Source organism: Malaclemys terrapin, chromosome 7, assembly GCF_027887155.1.
Source record: "Malaclemys terrapin pileata isolate rMalTer1 chromosome 7, rMalTer1.hap1, whole genome shotgun sequence".
NCBI classification, from domain to species: Eukaryota; Metazoa; Chordata; order Testudines; family Emydidae; genus Malaclemys; species Malaclemys terrapin.
The window spans coordinates 16,525,631-16,540,279 of record NC_071511.1 but is presented as its reverse complement, the minus strand read 5'-3'; the positions used below and the strand labels follow the sequence as shown (position 1 = coordinate 16,540,279).

Below are 14,649 nucleotides of genomic sequence, written 5' to 3'. Positions count from 1 at the left end.
CATGTCCCATAGCTGATAAAAAGCCTAAAGTACTGATTTAAAATTATGTATTATAATATGCTTCTCATTAGGATTTTACAGAAAGTTTGATCAAATGATTCCAATCATTTCTTGTAACCATTAGATCACAGGCATTTTCAGGATCATAAGTCCAGTGATTGCCTTCAAAAAAACAAACACTGTGCTGTAAAAAGTGCTTCAATCTTTAGGGAGCCAGCACTCCCCTTCCAACTACAGCCCATCCGCAGAAAAGAGGATTAAACTGCATTCTCACAACTCTGCAGCTGCTGCCAGGAAATGTTTTATCAGGTTCACAATGATATATAATTAAAGTAATTTTAAAAACACAGTTCTGTTATTGTAATGACTATATATGTGGTACATACATGCAAACCTTAGATTATTTGCTTTATTTGAATGAGTGAGCTACTATTTAAAGTCTATGAAGCATGAGTATGAGACTGAAATGCCCCATTTATATAGAAATATTCTACTGTCATAACTATAAGGAGGGGAAATTTGAAAAGTGTTACTCAAATGTAACTTGGGGAAAGAAAAGGACTCTGATTTAGTAGAAGTTTGATATTTTAGTTGGAAACAATCTCTGTTTATTAAAGCAAGGAACTGGGATTCAGGATTTCCAGGTTCTTTTTCTCACCCTGTCAATGATTGTCATTTGAGAAGTCACTTATGATCGTAAATGTCTTTGTCTGCCCATCGACAAGTGTATATAAATCTTACCTACTGCACAGTGGTGCTCTGAGGCTAAATTAAACAAACATTTATACAGTGCTTAAAAGATTCTGAACATAGAAGGCACTAAAATAATGAATACTTGAAAATAATTATCCTGGGCTAATCCATTATTCCATCCTGAAAGACGAACAGACAGTACAGTCGCAATCCACCGTCTTTCCCATATAACCCCAGCCTGTGCAGTGAGCACCAGAGGATCTGTGCAGTGTGGGAGGCAGTCAGGATGCCTTTTGGGGGGAGGGTGAATTCAGGAATGTGGAAACTGGAAACACGGAATTGAATATTTAGAAAAAATATATAGAAATTAGGGCCTGTTAGGAGACATGTAAAGTACAGCTGTGATGTCTGTCACTAAAGACGTCCATGTATATATTTCTTATACCCAGCAATTAACCTTGTGGTACAGATTAAGCTTTTAAAAATCAAAGTTGAAATAATCTTTGAAATTTTAAGTATTCTTTAGTAACCTGAAATTGTCCTTTAGATATTCCATAATTAGAGTGTTCTCCTAATTTAGTAATCCCACAGACTTCAGAGTGATTCAAATCTTCATCTCCTGTCACAATGACATAACCAAACTGGCTTGAAGCACTCATAGTAAAGTCACTTTGTGACGAATTATTAACTCAAAGGATCAGGTGAAGTCTTTATATTTTGAAGTAAATTTAAAAACCCAGGGCAGATGATACTCTCTAGTCACTGTTGCAATTCCTATGATGATGGCTGAATTGGCAACCAGTCTTGGTGCAACCCAGAATTTAAGGTAATTAATTTGCCACAAATTGAAGGTTGAAGATAAATTTGTTAGCATCTATCAACCAGATTCCCTTTTGCATTAAAATTAACTCATTGTGAGGTGGTTAGAGGAGATGTCCATGAGCCAGTTATGGCTCCCAATTTTCAAACTCTCCTAACCCTGACTTTAAGTATAGCAACAGGGCTGCTCCGAAGTTGAGACCACTGATGGTGGTCCCTAATTATTACAAACCATCTGGAGAATCGACACAGTGGACTGGAGCTCTCCTCTGCATGCTCCCCACCCACTTCATCCCTGTATGTCTCCTATGCCAGATAAGGAGAGGCCACTTGGCACAGGCCCTGGCTCTGCCAGATTTACACCAGCTGAGAATTCCCAACGGCCAGGAAAATTCTCAACTGGCCATTTGCAGCCAAATCACATCCTTTTATCACATCTCAGGCAGCACAAAGTGAAAGGAGCTGGGACTGCGAATCTGGGTCTCTATACGGACGTATTTGTGATGTACACAGTTTGTTCTGCTTCTGAAAACACATTTAGGCAAAGATATATATACACACATCTTTATTTATTGATGCACTTATTTATACATTGGGTATCTGATTTTTAAATGTGTATGAAGGACTAATCTGAATGAACAGTACGATTTTTATGTTATTTTAATGAATGTAGTGTAGGAGTCTTAGTCATAGACAATGACCCATTATGCTAGGTGCTGTACAAACACAGAACAAAGAGTCTCTGCTCCAGAGAGTTTACAATCTAAATATCTATAAGTGTGCGCACACCTATTGTTTGTGTAATGAATCTGTTGAGTCTCTTGCTGCTATTGGGGGTGGGGGAGACGCAAATACCAGGGTTGAGCATGTAGTTGTGCTATTTCACATGAGCTAAGTATGCAGTTGGGGAATAAGGCCAAATCACAAGAAGCAAATCAACAATTCAATATACATACATAATGTAAACCATCCCAATTAATATTCCTTGTCTTAGTTCAGTGGCTCTCAACCTTTCCAGACTACTGGACCACTTTCAGGAGTCTGATTTGTCTTGAGTATCCCCAAGTTACACCTCACTTAAAAACTACTTGGTTAGAAAAATCAGACAAAAATTCAAAAAAGTGTCACAGCACACTATTACTGAAAAATGCTTACTTTCTCATTTTTACCATATGATTATAAAATAAATCAATTGGAATATAAATATTAGTGTATGGTATACAGAGCAGTATAAACAAGTAATTGTCTGTATAAAATTTTAATTTGTACTGATTTTGCTTGTACTTCTGTGTAGACTATTGTAAAACTAGGCAAATATCTAGATGAGTTGATGTACCCTCTGGAAGACCTCTTTGTATCCCCACGGGTACACATACCCCTGGTTGAGAACCACTGTATTAAATGATCATATAGATAACTCACTAGAAATGAGGAAAACCATTGCTAGCATTCCATTTAGGCAACCACCTCTATCCCCTTGAGACGTCTGCCCTATATAACACTTGGGTTGGAAAAGGATAGGTAACCCTGAAATGTTCCAGTTTTCCCAGGAACCAGAGATTTTTTACAAAAGGGCCAAGGAAAAATCTTGGCCTAAATCCTCATCCCCATTTTGTGGTGTTTTTATTCCTGATAGCATTAGCTTTTCTAAGTGTTTCCCACCTGTAGCTTCAGCTTGCTAGCCTTTTCAGGATTCATGGGTAAAATTAAGGCCCTATTGATGTCAATGAGAACATTCCCATACACATAGGCCCACAGCTAAGTTATAAAGTTTGGCCCATTTTGCGTACCTACCGAGGAGTAAGGGACTGTTTTGCATCCATACCATGGGTAGCAACACAGACAAGAGATTGACCTCCACAGAACCCCTATGTCCATCCTGTGCCTGTGAGTGGGGAGTAGTTGGGAGCTTTGCCTTGGCCCCTTGGTGACCCGGCCAGTGCAGCTGCACCAGTGAGCTGGGGAGCAGGTATAGGATTAATGCCCCTCAGATCACAGGGGCAACACAGCTACCCAGTGCCCATAACAGGGTTGTGATATACCTACACTAGATCCCCGAAATAATATAAAAATCCTTGATCTCGACATGGCAGTGAATGAAAAAAGACATAGGGATGGATTTTAAGCAACAGGCTGCAGCTTTTACCCTTAACACAGGGGAGGGCTACCGCCAGCCCCATTACACATACTCCCACATACCAGGCATTTTAATTGGTTCCAGTACAGGTGTCATAGTACTCACACCATTTAACTTGGGACTCTCCTAAGCTTACCCCTCCCTCAACTGGTCAATGAGTAGAGACAGATTCTAGAAGGGGAAGCGTCACCCCAGCATCCCTCCACGTGTGCTCTCCTTCCCCTTTCTACCATTGCTGGTACCATCAAGATTTCCACCCGTTGAGGCAGGTTGGAGGCATCCATTTCAATGCATGTTATTACTGTGATCAATATCTGTCGCCAGTAAACAATATCTGAAAATTTGGTTCTCATCGCTGTGAAATATTTAGGAAATGGGACCACCTAGGATTTTCTGTTCATTCTAAACTTTTTAAAGAAGCCGGAGAAATGGTTGAAAGGTGTTAACTACACCGAATGCCACCTAAGCTGTATCAGGTATCAGTGCAACAACGTATCAATTCAATGCAATCTTAAGAAGAAAAAGATGCTGCACAGCATTTGAGTTGGCATTGAAGATTATGAGTTCTGAGACAAGACAAGCTGCCTATATTAAAGAAAGTTTATGCACTATACCTGCCAGATTGTTAGTGTTGTAGGAGTAACCTACATTACCATGTGTTTCACATTGGTTTTAATAGGGTACCTATGCAGTTATCACACTTTATTTTTAGGGGTTTTTTTGTTTGTTTTTACATACACGTTTCATTTCATGTTGATTACATGAACACTTTCCAATAAGTTATTTCTGTGGTGCATCTAAAGCACAAAATTATTACAGAACTATAGCTTGTCCTTCATGTGGAAAACACATGCTCAGTATTATGTTGCAAGAGTGTTTGTGATTCATTTCAATTTTAAATTATAATGAATACTGCATATTGTCACTTCCTGTGGTATTAAATCCAAAATAGTTTTAATACCACATAAATATGCATTCAAATGAACAGAGGAATTTATGCAAATTCCATCTTCTTCAGCAATAGCAACCTAATGAAACAATTCCAGATTCCCTCTTTCTAAGGCCCCAAAGTGCAGCATCATCACCTCTGCAATTTTTATATGGATTATGTTGACAAATGAAATGCAGTGACTTACTCAATGACAGTTTGGGGAGTGAGCAAACAGGCTAACACCTTCCGACTCGTGGATAATACAGGCAATCTGCAAACGCATGACGTATGCTTCTGAACCAGTTTTATAATAATGGAGAATACAAACCTCAAATGGTTGTTTGAGAGCACTGTAAACCCCACTATAATCTCTGCATTTCAGAATGCTTTCTCCTTAATGATATGGAGAGAGAATTATGCTTTCAAGTCCTGCAGTGTTTACTCCAATTCAAGTCAATGGAAGTTTTACTTGCTTACAGATGGTAGGTTCAGACACTGCTCTCATAAAAATAATGAAATGTTCATAATGGAACATTCATTTCTATTTAACATGTTAACCCTTGCCAGGACATATTACCATATGTCTATAGAAGTGAATTTTATATAAGGGCACTGAAAGTGAAGAGCATCTTCTGAGTACCCACCCCTAATTGGCACATGAGGGATCCTCAAATATTTCAGCCTAGAAAATCCAAAAACAATGACTTCCAAGAAGTTAACTTGTAGTGGATTAATTTTCCTATGCCCACAGATGCCTGCCAGGTTCCCAGCCTATCTGGGAAAATCTAAGCCAGTGTGACATTTTATTTCCCTGTTTGCTTAGAACATCGGTATTACCCAATAGACATGTTGAAGTATTTCTTAGGAAGGCTGGACTTGGGAGATTGTGATTTCATCAGCCACTGAAGCCATAGGCAATCCTAGCATCAAAATATCATGAAATGCCCTGGGCCCCAAATACTTCTATGCCCTGAAGCATTTTTATTGAATAAACGTGTTTGACCTCTCTCCCCAGGCCTGCAAGCTTCCTCCCTTCAAATAGAAGAGAATGGATTTCCTCAGTGAATTTGCCAAAATAAATGATGAAGAAGAAAATTGATACAATATCTCATAACTGCTTGAAAGGTGGACAGGTATAGTATGGCATGAGTCAATGTCTAATAATTTTCTGCCTTCAAAGAACTTCTAGCTGTGTAGAGATAAAAGCTCAGTATTTCAAAATCTGTCTTGTACCATGTCATCATAATATAATATTTTCCACTAGAATACCAGAAGCAATTCAGTATTTTATATTTTCTCCAAGAGTGCATGAAAACCATTCAAGTTTCAAACCCTTGAGTGCTTTGTTTCTGGAACCCCATGATCAGTTTCAGAATGAGAGTATAAGGGAGCCATTACTGAGGAATTATGAAGTCGTCAAATAATTTTAGAGTCAAATTTCTGTTCAGAGAAGAATAGTACAATGTGTAATACATAAATATCTATCCAATCCATACATTTTTTATTTTTGCCTACCTGCCTCTCTGGAAATCTGCATGAAGGACTCCACTCCTTTTTCTCCATAATTTCCTTCAGATGCCAATGTTGACACGTAATTCCACCCCAAAGCTTTTACAATGTCAACCATTGCCTGTGCTTGGAAGGAATCTGGAGGGACCACTCGTGAGAAGAAATCGTAGCGCCTGTCATCACTTAATTCTGGTGCTGTTGAGGCATAACTGATCTGGGGAATCTGTAGGGAAAAAAACCAGTTGTTGGTAAATAATATGTTCATAAATTCACCGAACTTCTAGCATTAGCTTCAGCTGAGCCTCTGTTAGTCCACCATATATCTGTTATTTTCTTTCTCATTCACAACTTCAGTGCAAGTCCAATAATCCATCTCTTAAATTACTTCAAGAGTGAACAAATTACAAGAAAAGTAATCAGTGAATTAAAATATTTTCAGTTCTTTCTGAAAATTCTCTTGCCCTTTTAAGGGACTGACACTCACAAATGTCAATTGTGCTATTGAGTGACTAGGTTGCACACAGAATTACTGTTGTTGCCGGTGCACAGTGAGTGTAGCATATACAAATGGCCAGTTGTTCACCTAACTGGTCATTTACACGTACAGATACTAATTTATAAATGAAGCCATATTAGTATGCACAAATTGTTCATGCAATTGCACAGTTTTGCACCCAACATTTTCAAAATCAGGCCCTAGATATTCCAGTCTCTTGTTGACCATTTTGTTCTCTCCTATGGCGGATGTTTAAAGGGCGACACTTTTTTCTTTTTTTAAATAAGCCATGATCTCCAACTTCCAAGTTAAAACAAATGGCTCATTCGTAAGAAAACCAGAGTAGAACCATTTAAAAATAATGATTCTTCCAAACTCCCCTCTGAGTTCTTGTATCTTTTTGAGAATAAGCTATTTCAAAGCAAACTATTTATATCTTCCCTTGAGGATACCATGGCCAAACATAGCAGTGAAAAGAAACCATCTGTGTACATATCCATTTTACTAGTAATCAGATTGTATTAGTATCTAGTCATTTGGGATCCTGAAGTTCAGCTCAGAGAGAGAGGAGGACTCACTCACCACATGCCCAAGAATGATAATAAATTTAAGATGGTTTCAGCCTGTGGAAACATCAATATTCCATGCTACAGTACAGGTATATTCTATATGCTCTGAGAGTCATCTTCTATCTTTACAAAAGCATTCCTACCAATATAGATTGCTCTTTTCTCCCACTCCAAGGAGGGAACAATACTATACACCCCAGGGCTCAATCCCGGAAAAGCCTCCGTTCCTTCAACTCCCACTGAGATCAGTGGAAGCTGAGAATTACTCAACTTCTCCAAGAATCTTACAGGATAAGGGCCCAAATATGCCTTTAGATAATTATGCAAAGACAGCAGCACAACAATAAAGTAGCCCAGCAGATATATACATTTACTGAAACTACATAAAGTAGTAACAATCTCAACCACTGCTGAAACATATAATGCTTCAAATACCTCTCTAATGTAGCCCATTATGAGGTACATCACTTAATGAACAGTCATTTAGTTCCATTCCACAAAACTTTGGGCCTGATCCTGCCTATGCTCCTCGCGCAGAACTCCCACTGAAGTCAGTAAGAACTCTGTGTGCAGAGTGCTTGCCGAATCTCACTCTTCGTTGCTATAAATTATTAACCTAAAAAAATGCTTAAACTTTCCACTGGGCTAATAGAAATTGCGGTTAGAGAAAGGAATTGTTCATTGTAGTATTCTGCCTTTCATTTCTGTTATGTTCAGTTTTTGGTCACACACTTTAAAAGACTCGTTTCAAAAATCTGAGGTTGGGTATGTTGAGAGCTAGGATGCTGCAGATAGTGGTCACCCATAAAGACTTGCCAGGGTTTCCTTAGATCGATAGATCTATTGCATCAGTTTCAGCAATATTCCTTATACTGACTTTAGGAGATACCTACAGGCAGATTCTCTGCTGACATAAATTGTCATAGCTTCATTTATGACAATTTACACCCTAATGATTACTCCAGGTATCTGCATTGTTATACTTACAACTATTGGCAATTTTTTAAAGGTGACCAGAGTGCTCTTTTTGGTTTTTTAAGAGGGATTTTCTTTTCCCAATCTGTAAAATGCTGCAAACAGAGTTTATTTGGTTGGGTATCAGCTAATAGGATGGTATCAGGAGAACATAGTTAACCATGGACAATGGTATGGCATTGTAAACACACTACTAATTAGATTAAAGTCTGGTCCAATATGCAATATTGTGTACTGAACAACTGTGCAATGGGCTGAGTGTCGTTAGTGTAAAATACATAGTGGTTAAAAAGTGTATCTTTCATATTCATATATGTGTGAACAAAAGAAATCCTAATGTATGTATCAAATTGACCGTAAATGTTTATTAACCAAAATCAAAGGACACATTTTTCACTCCTATATGGAGCAAAACTTCACTGAATTTTGCCCAATGCTTTCATTATTAAAAAATATGTTTTGCTTTCAAAATCTTTTTTTCTCACTTATGAAATGTTAATCGACCTGTCTGTTTCAATCTGCGTGGAGCAGTTACAACATTAAAACCAACCCTGTTGTTCATGCAGTTTCCTTCACAATGTCTAAGAATGTTATACAAAGACATGAACTTTAAAAAATTTTTCTTAACGTAGCAGGAGAAAAAAAAACAAAAGCCAGGTCTAATATGCACTGCAAACATTGCAATTCAACTTTGTACAATATGTCAGAGCTTCCATTCCATTACTGGTACCCCGGAAGGATATCTGCTATTCCCATGGTCCCTTCCCTCCACACAGTCAGCATTGCAGATATACAAAGTGAACATCTGTTCAAGTCAGGTGAAACCTATAGGATATATTACTTCTTTTGCTGCTGAATTTTTAAAAATTCAGGCCAATCTTATTAAAATATCAAATAATTAATAAGGCAACAGCTGTAGGACAGACAGAACTGGACTCTTCAGAACTACAAATTATCGCTGGAATAACACGAGATGCTTAACTGTTGGAATAACTGTTGATCAGTTTATGGACAATATTCTGGCTTCAGTTAATTGTGGACACATCCCCCATTAACTGAAACAGGAACCCTCTGTCATAGAGGTATTGTGCTGTTTTGAGTGAAGGTGATATTAAGATGGAAAAATAGAGAGTCTTATGTAAGAAATAATGAAAATAGAACATTTAAGTTTCTATTTTCCTCCTTGAGATGTCTCCATTGAATTTAAACAATTTTTTTGGGCTCACGAGATTAAGCACCATTTCATTTTGTTTTGAAGTTTAATGACAATTCATAATACATTTTTTCCTCATTGGAGATGGCGTTTAGAGTCAAATTAAGATGAGTCTAAGCTTCTAGTCTGAGACCAATTCAGATGTAGGTTTCACATCTGGATTCAATTAACCTGTCCACATCAGATTGCAGATAAAAATGGCAATGCTTTAATGAAATAGCCACTCTCTACCATCTTGAACTAAAATATTGTGAGATTTCAACCATGCCTAAACCAGAACTAGAAAAGGTGCATATTCTGGGTTTGGAACCAGTATAGAATATATATATATATATATGGGGTAGAATTCTGGTCCAACAGAAGTCAATGGGAATGTTCTCATTGACATCAATAGGGCCTTAATTTTACCCATGAATCCTGAAAATCAGATCTACATGCCCATGGAAAATCAAGGGGATTCAGATCTCACATTCCAATAATGGCTATTTTACTTCCTATAAAAGGAGATACACAGTGTTCAAAGTTTGGGAAATGTGAATGTACTGTTCAGAAAAGATGCTAACTTGCCAGTCCTACCATCCAAAGTCTCCTATTTATCCCCATATACAATACAGAATAACTCAGACAGTGGCAGTGTAAGTAACACTGCAGCATTACTGTTAATTAATCTTGATCATTAGGGACAACATTTAGGAATGAGAAAGTTTATTGTGCATGATACAATCAGTCCTTAGCCTATTTTCTGAAACCACCTACAATCTTATCACTAAGTGTCAGTTCTGATCATGTTGTGTGATGCAGACACTTGGAGACCAACACCATTCACCTATACCACTAAGAGCCATTAGATGGTAACAACTAACGTGCACTGGATTCTACCTGAAAATCAAAGGGAAGCTTTTGTATATCTTGACCAATCTAGATTCCTAAAAAATTAATACTACCCTCTCCGCCCGTACTTCACTTTTAAAAAATCATCTTTTAGAATTAGAGTTTTCTCCCCCTCCTAATCCATATTTGTTGTATTTTTAAGAACACAAGAACGGCCATACTGGGTCAGACCAAAGGTCCATCTAGCCCAGTATCCTGTCTTCCGACAGTGGCCAATGCCAGGGAAAGAACAGATCAGGTAATCATCAAGTGATCTATCCCCTGATGCCCATTCCCAGCTTCTGGCAAACAGAGGTTAGGGATAACATCCCTGCCCGTCCTGGCTAATAGACATTGATGGACCAGTTTCATCCTGCAGTGATCCTAGGTTTGAAACATCACACCCTGCTGCACTGGGAATGATTGCGATATCAACAAATCCAGCATTACAATGACTTCTCTAAAGGATTTAAGAAGCAAGAGAAGGAAGGTTGAAGGGAAGACAGAATTTGTTTTAGCAAAAATGTATCAGATGACTCACAAAAAAGGCTCATAAATCTATTTTATAAGCCATGTATAATCTATATGTAACACCATTCCAGCATTAGTGCCCAATCTTAAATCTATATGGTATATGTCAGCTTAGCTAACTTCAAGGATTCTTATCCAGAACTCTTCTAAGCAGGGATAAAATGGTGCATATTTATCAAGTAAATAAAGAACTACTCTCAATTTCTTTTCTCGTCCTAACAATGTAACAAGAACAACTAGAGTCTCTTTTCATTCTAACCCTGCATTTTAATGAAAAACAATGTCAATTCTAATGAAAAATTTCAATTCTCTGGCAAGAAACAGTGAACCAAAAATTATAGTTTTAAACAGCTATTTGGAATCAAAGTGATAGTATTCACCTCGTTATGATAGTAACTTGTCTTTTTTGTATTGCTTTAAAAAAATTGTGCCAAAATGTCAATTCAAAATGACAATTTGGTTCATTTTGATCAAAATTATCAAAACTTTTCATTCTGGACTTGAAATCTTTCAGAATGTTTTGGTCCATTACACCCCCCCCCCCTTTTTTTTTTTTTTTTTTGGTTGGTGTTTTGACTTTCCATTGTGATTCAGAACAGAAACTAATTTTCAAATGTCAGTATTTCCCACAGGATGAAAATTCTGTTCTCTTAACAGTCCTTGCATCTTGGTAGCAGACTTGTGCTCTGCAAGCACAAGGATTTCAATTCTTGCTGGTCTTTGCAGAGTCTGGAAAAGTGGGGCGGGGGGAAAGGATTATTATACCTTCCTCCATATCCCTCAGTTTGCACCCATGCAACAGACAGGCACAATCTAACCCAGTGTTTCCCAAAGATAGTGGACACAAAGGTCTACTGTGATGTATACAATAAGGCACACAGGCCTTTATCAGCATCATATGGCAAAGTGGCAAGTTCGTACAATTGACTTCATTTTTCTGAACTTTTCAAAAGTTTGAGAAATGCTGATCAAGCCCACAATGCAGTGTCAGATTGTTATAAAGTCACTCTGTATTCGAGGTGTTATATACAGTAACTCCTCACTTAACGTTGTAGTTATGTTCCTGAAAAAATGCGACTAAGCGAAACGATGCTAAGCGAATCCAATTTCCCCATAAGATTTAATGTAAATGGGGGGGAGGGTTAGTTTCCAGGGAAATTTTTTTCACCAGACAAAAGACACATACATATACACACAGAGAGAGTACAAGTTTTAAACAAACAATTTAATACTGGTACACAGTGATGATGATTGTGAAGCTGGGTTGAGGGAGTGAAGTCAGAGGGTGGGATATTTTGCAGGGAATGCCTTACTGCTAAATGATGAACTAGCATTTGGCTGAGCCCTCAAGGGTTAACTGGTTGTTAATGTACCAGGCAGTAGGCATGGAGGGAGGGGAGAGAGCATAGCAGACAGAGACACACACCCTGTGTCTGAGAGTGAGAGATGCAAATTTCCCCTTTAAGTAGCTGACCCCAGTCTTAAATACACTGCCTTGTTAATTAGATCAGCTTGCTGAGACCGCAGCTGCTGCCTGAAAGCTCCCTCCGTCCTGAGTCCTGAACCCTGTCATGTGTATTCCCCTGCTCTGTGGAGAAGGGGTAAGCAGGGTGCAGGAGCAGGGGGAAGGGGGACACGCTGATATTAGCTCCCCACTTCTCTTCGCCCCCCGTACAGCAAGCAAGAGTCTCGGGGAGCAGCTCCAAGGCAGAGGGCAGGAGCAGCACATGGCATTGGGGGAGGGACAGCTCAATGCCGGCAACTGCTAGCCTGCTGGGCAGCTGCAGCACAGGGAACTTAGAGGAGTGGGGAGCTGATGGGGGGCTGCCGGTCCACCCTGATTACAAGCCCCCACCAACTAGCTCCAACGGGCTGCTCTTCCTGCAAGCAGTGGACAAAGCAGGCGGCTGCCAAACAACCTTAGAAGGGAGCATTGCACAACTTTAAACGGGCATGTTCCCTAATTGATCAGCAACGTAACAATGAAACAACGTTAACCGGGATGACTAAGTGAGGAGTTACTGTAGAAGTGGTTTAGCTGTTCCTCATAGATATTCTGCTTAAAATAACAAAGGAAAATTGAAATTGATTATATTGCATTAGTCAATGATTAAGTAAGAGTTGTAATTTATTTTTTATATTGGACATTAGCATGAGTCTGTTTTATTTTTTCCTTTAATGAAGAGTATTCTCTACTAAATCCCTTTACAACTTTTAACTGTTCTGTTTGAGAAGCAGGGTTTATTGAACACACTAAGCACCATAGGATATTCTAGAACAGGCACAATGACAGCCTGTACAGAAAACATGCTAGAAATAAAACCACACCGTGGAAATCAGATATTTTCCATGATCTACTAAGTTACTATTTCAAACATCAAAATCTCTTCTAAAAACAGAACTGCAACTAAAAGACAAATGGAATACAAATTTGATACAAAGTTGACTCTGCATGGCTAGGCCATAGGGGGAAATTTCTGTAGAATACATCTCCTCTTCCCCCCACTTCTATGAAGGAGACAGCCATTTTGCCTGAAAGAGCACTAGAGCACAAAGCACAGGGGACAGAAGTGCTTTTCAACTACATTACGCTGGTTCATAGTTGCTCACTGTCCTCCTTAAAGTGGCTCCAACCAGGGCCGTTTAGCAGTGCACCTCCTACCCTATTATCTAGCACAGCTCTGCCATCAAGGGGCATAATTTGATCCTTGATGACCAACATACACAATCATTTTGTTATATGTACACCTAACATCCAGGGGTCTGAAATGTACTCATGTACATCACAGAGTAAGCAAGGAGAGACACCTATTCTAAACATCAAGCAATTTTTGACACTGTATGATCCCCTAAAAATGTATTCACAGTGGGGTTCCTAAGATTTTTCATCATGCAATCCACACCTTAATAGCATGAGTCTCTTGTGCTATTTGCGATAATGTAGCATCCACGTAGCAACTACAGCCATTGCATACACAGTAAACCAAATATTTATGTTAGGGTTGTCAAGCGATTAAAAAAAATTAATCATGATTAATTGCACTGTTAAACAATAATAGAATACCATTTATTTAAATATTTTTGGATGTTTTCCACATTTTCAAATATATTGATTTCAATTTCAACACAGAATACAAAGCGTACAGTACTCACTTTATTTTTATTACAAATATTTGCACTGTAAAAATAAAAGAAATAGCCAGGGGTGAAAGTAACTTAAAGGACTTACCAGTAAGCAAGGTGGCCGGGTTCCTGGGCAAGGTGAGGGGGCGGCTCTGGGCCCCCAGAAGGAGTGGGGTCTCGGGCAGAAGGGGCGGGGCTGGGGCCAGACTCCCCCAACCAGCTCTTCAGCACTGCTCGGCCCGCACCACCCAGGGCTCCGGAGGCAATTTAAATCGCCAGGCCCTGGGGCAGCTTTAACGTTGTCTGTGTAGCAGCCCATATAGGTGGCCAATTTCTTATCAATACACCGTACTGGCCTGTACCGGATTACTTTCACCTCTGGAAATAGTATTTTTCAATTCACTTAATGCAAGTATTGTAGTGAAATATCTTTATCATGAAAGTTTAACTTATAAATGTAGAATTATGCACAAAAAAACTGCATTCAAAAATAAAATAATATCAAACTTTAGAGCCTACAAGTCCAATAGTCCTACTTCTTTTTCAGCCAATTGCTCAGACAAACACATTTGTTTACATGTGGATAAGACAATGCTGCCCACTTCTTGTTTACAATGTCTCTGAAAGTGAGAACAGGCATTTGCATGGCACTGTTGTAGCCAGCGTTGCAAGATATGCTAAAGATTCATATGTCCCTTCATGCTTCAACCACCATTCCGGGGACATACGTCCATGCTGATGATGGGTTCTGCTCAATAACGATCCAAAGCAGTGCAGACCGAC

General features: G+C 38.8%; 1 protein-coding gene across 2 annotated transcripts in view; it reads right to left on the bottom strand.

Moving 5' to 3' along the window:
* GRM7 (glutamate metabotropic receptor 7) overlaps positions 1-14,649 on the bottom strand; it is a 545,455-nt gene that overhangs the window by 364,599 nt on the left and 166,207 nt on the right. For both annotated transcript variants that reach the window (XM_054036313.1, XM_054036314.1), the window contains exon 2: positions 6,096-6,312. In XM_054036313.1, the coding sequence (XP_053892288.1) occupies positions 6,096-6,312 (217 nt within the window). The remainder of the gene's footprint in view (positions 1-6,095; positions 6,313-14,649) is intronic.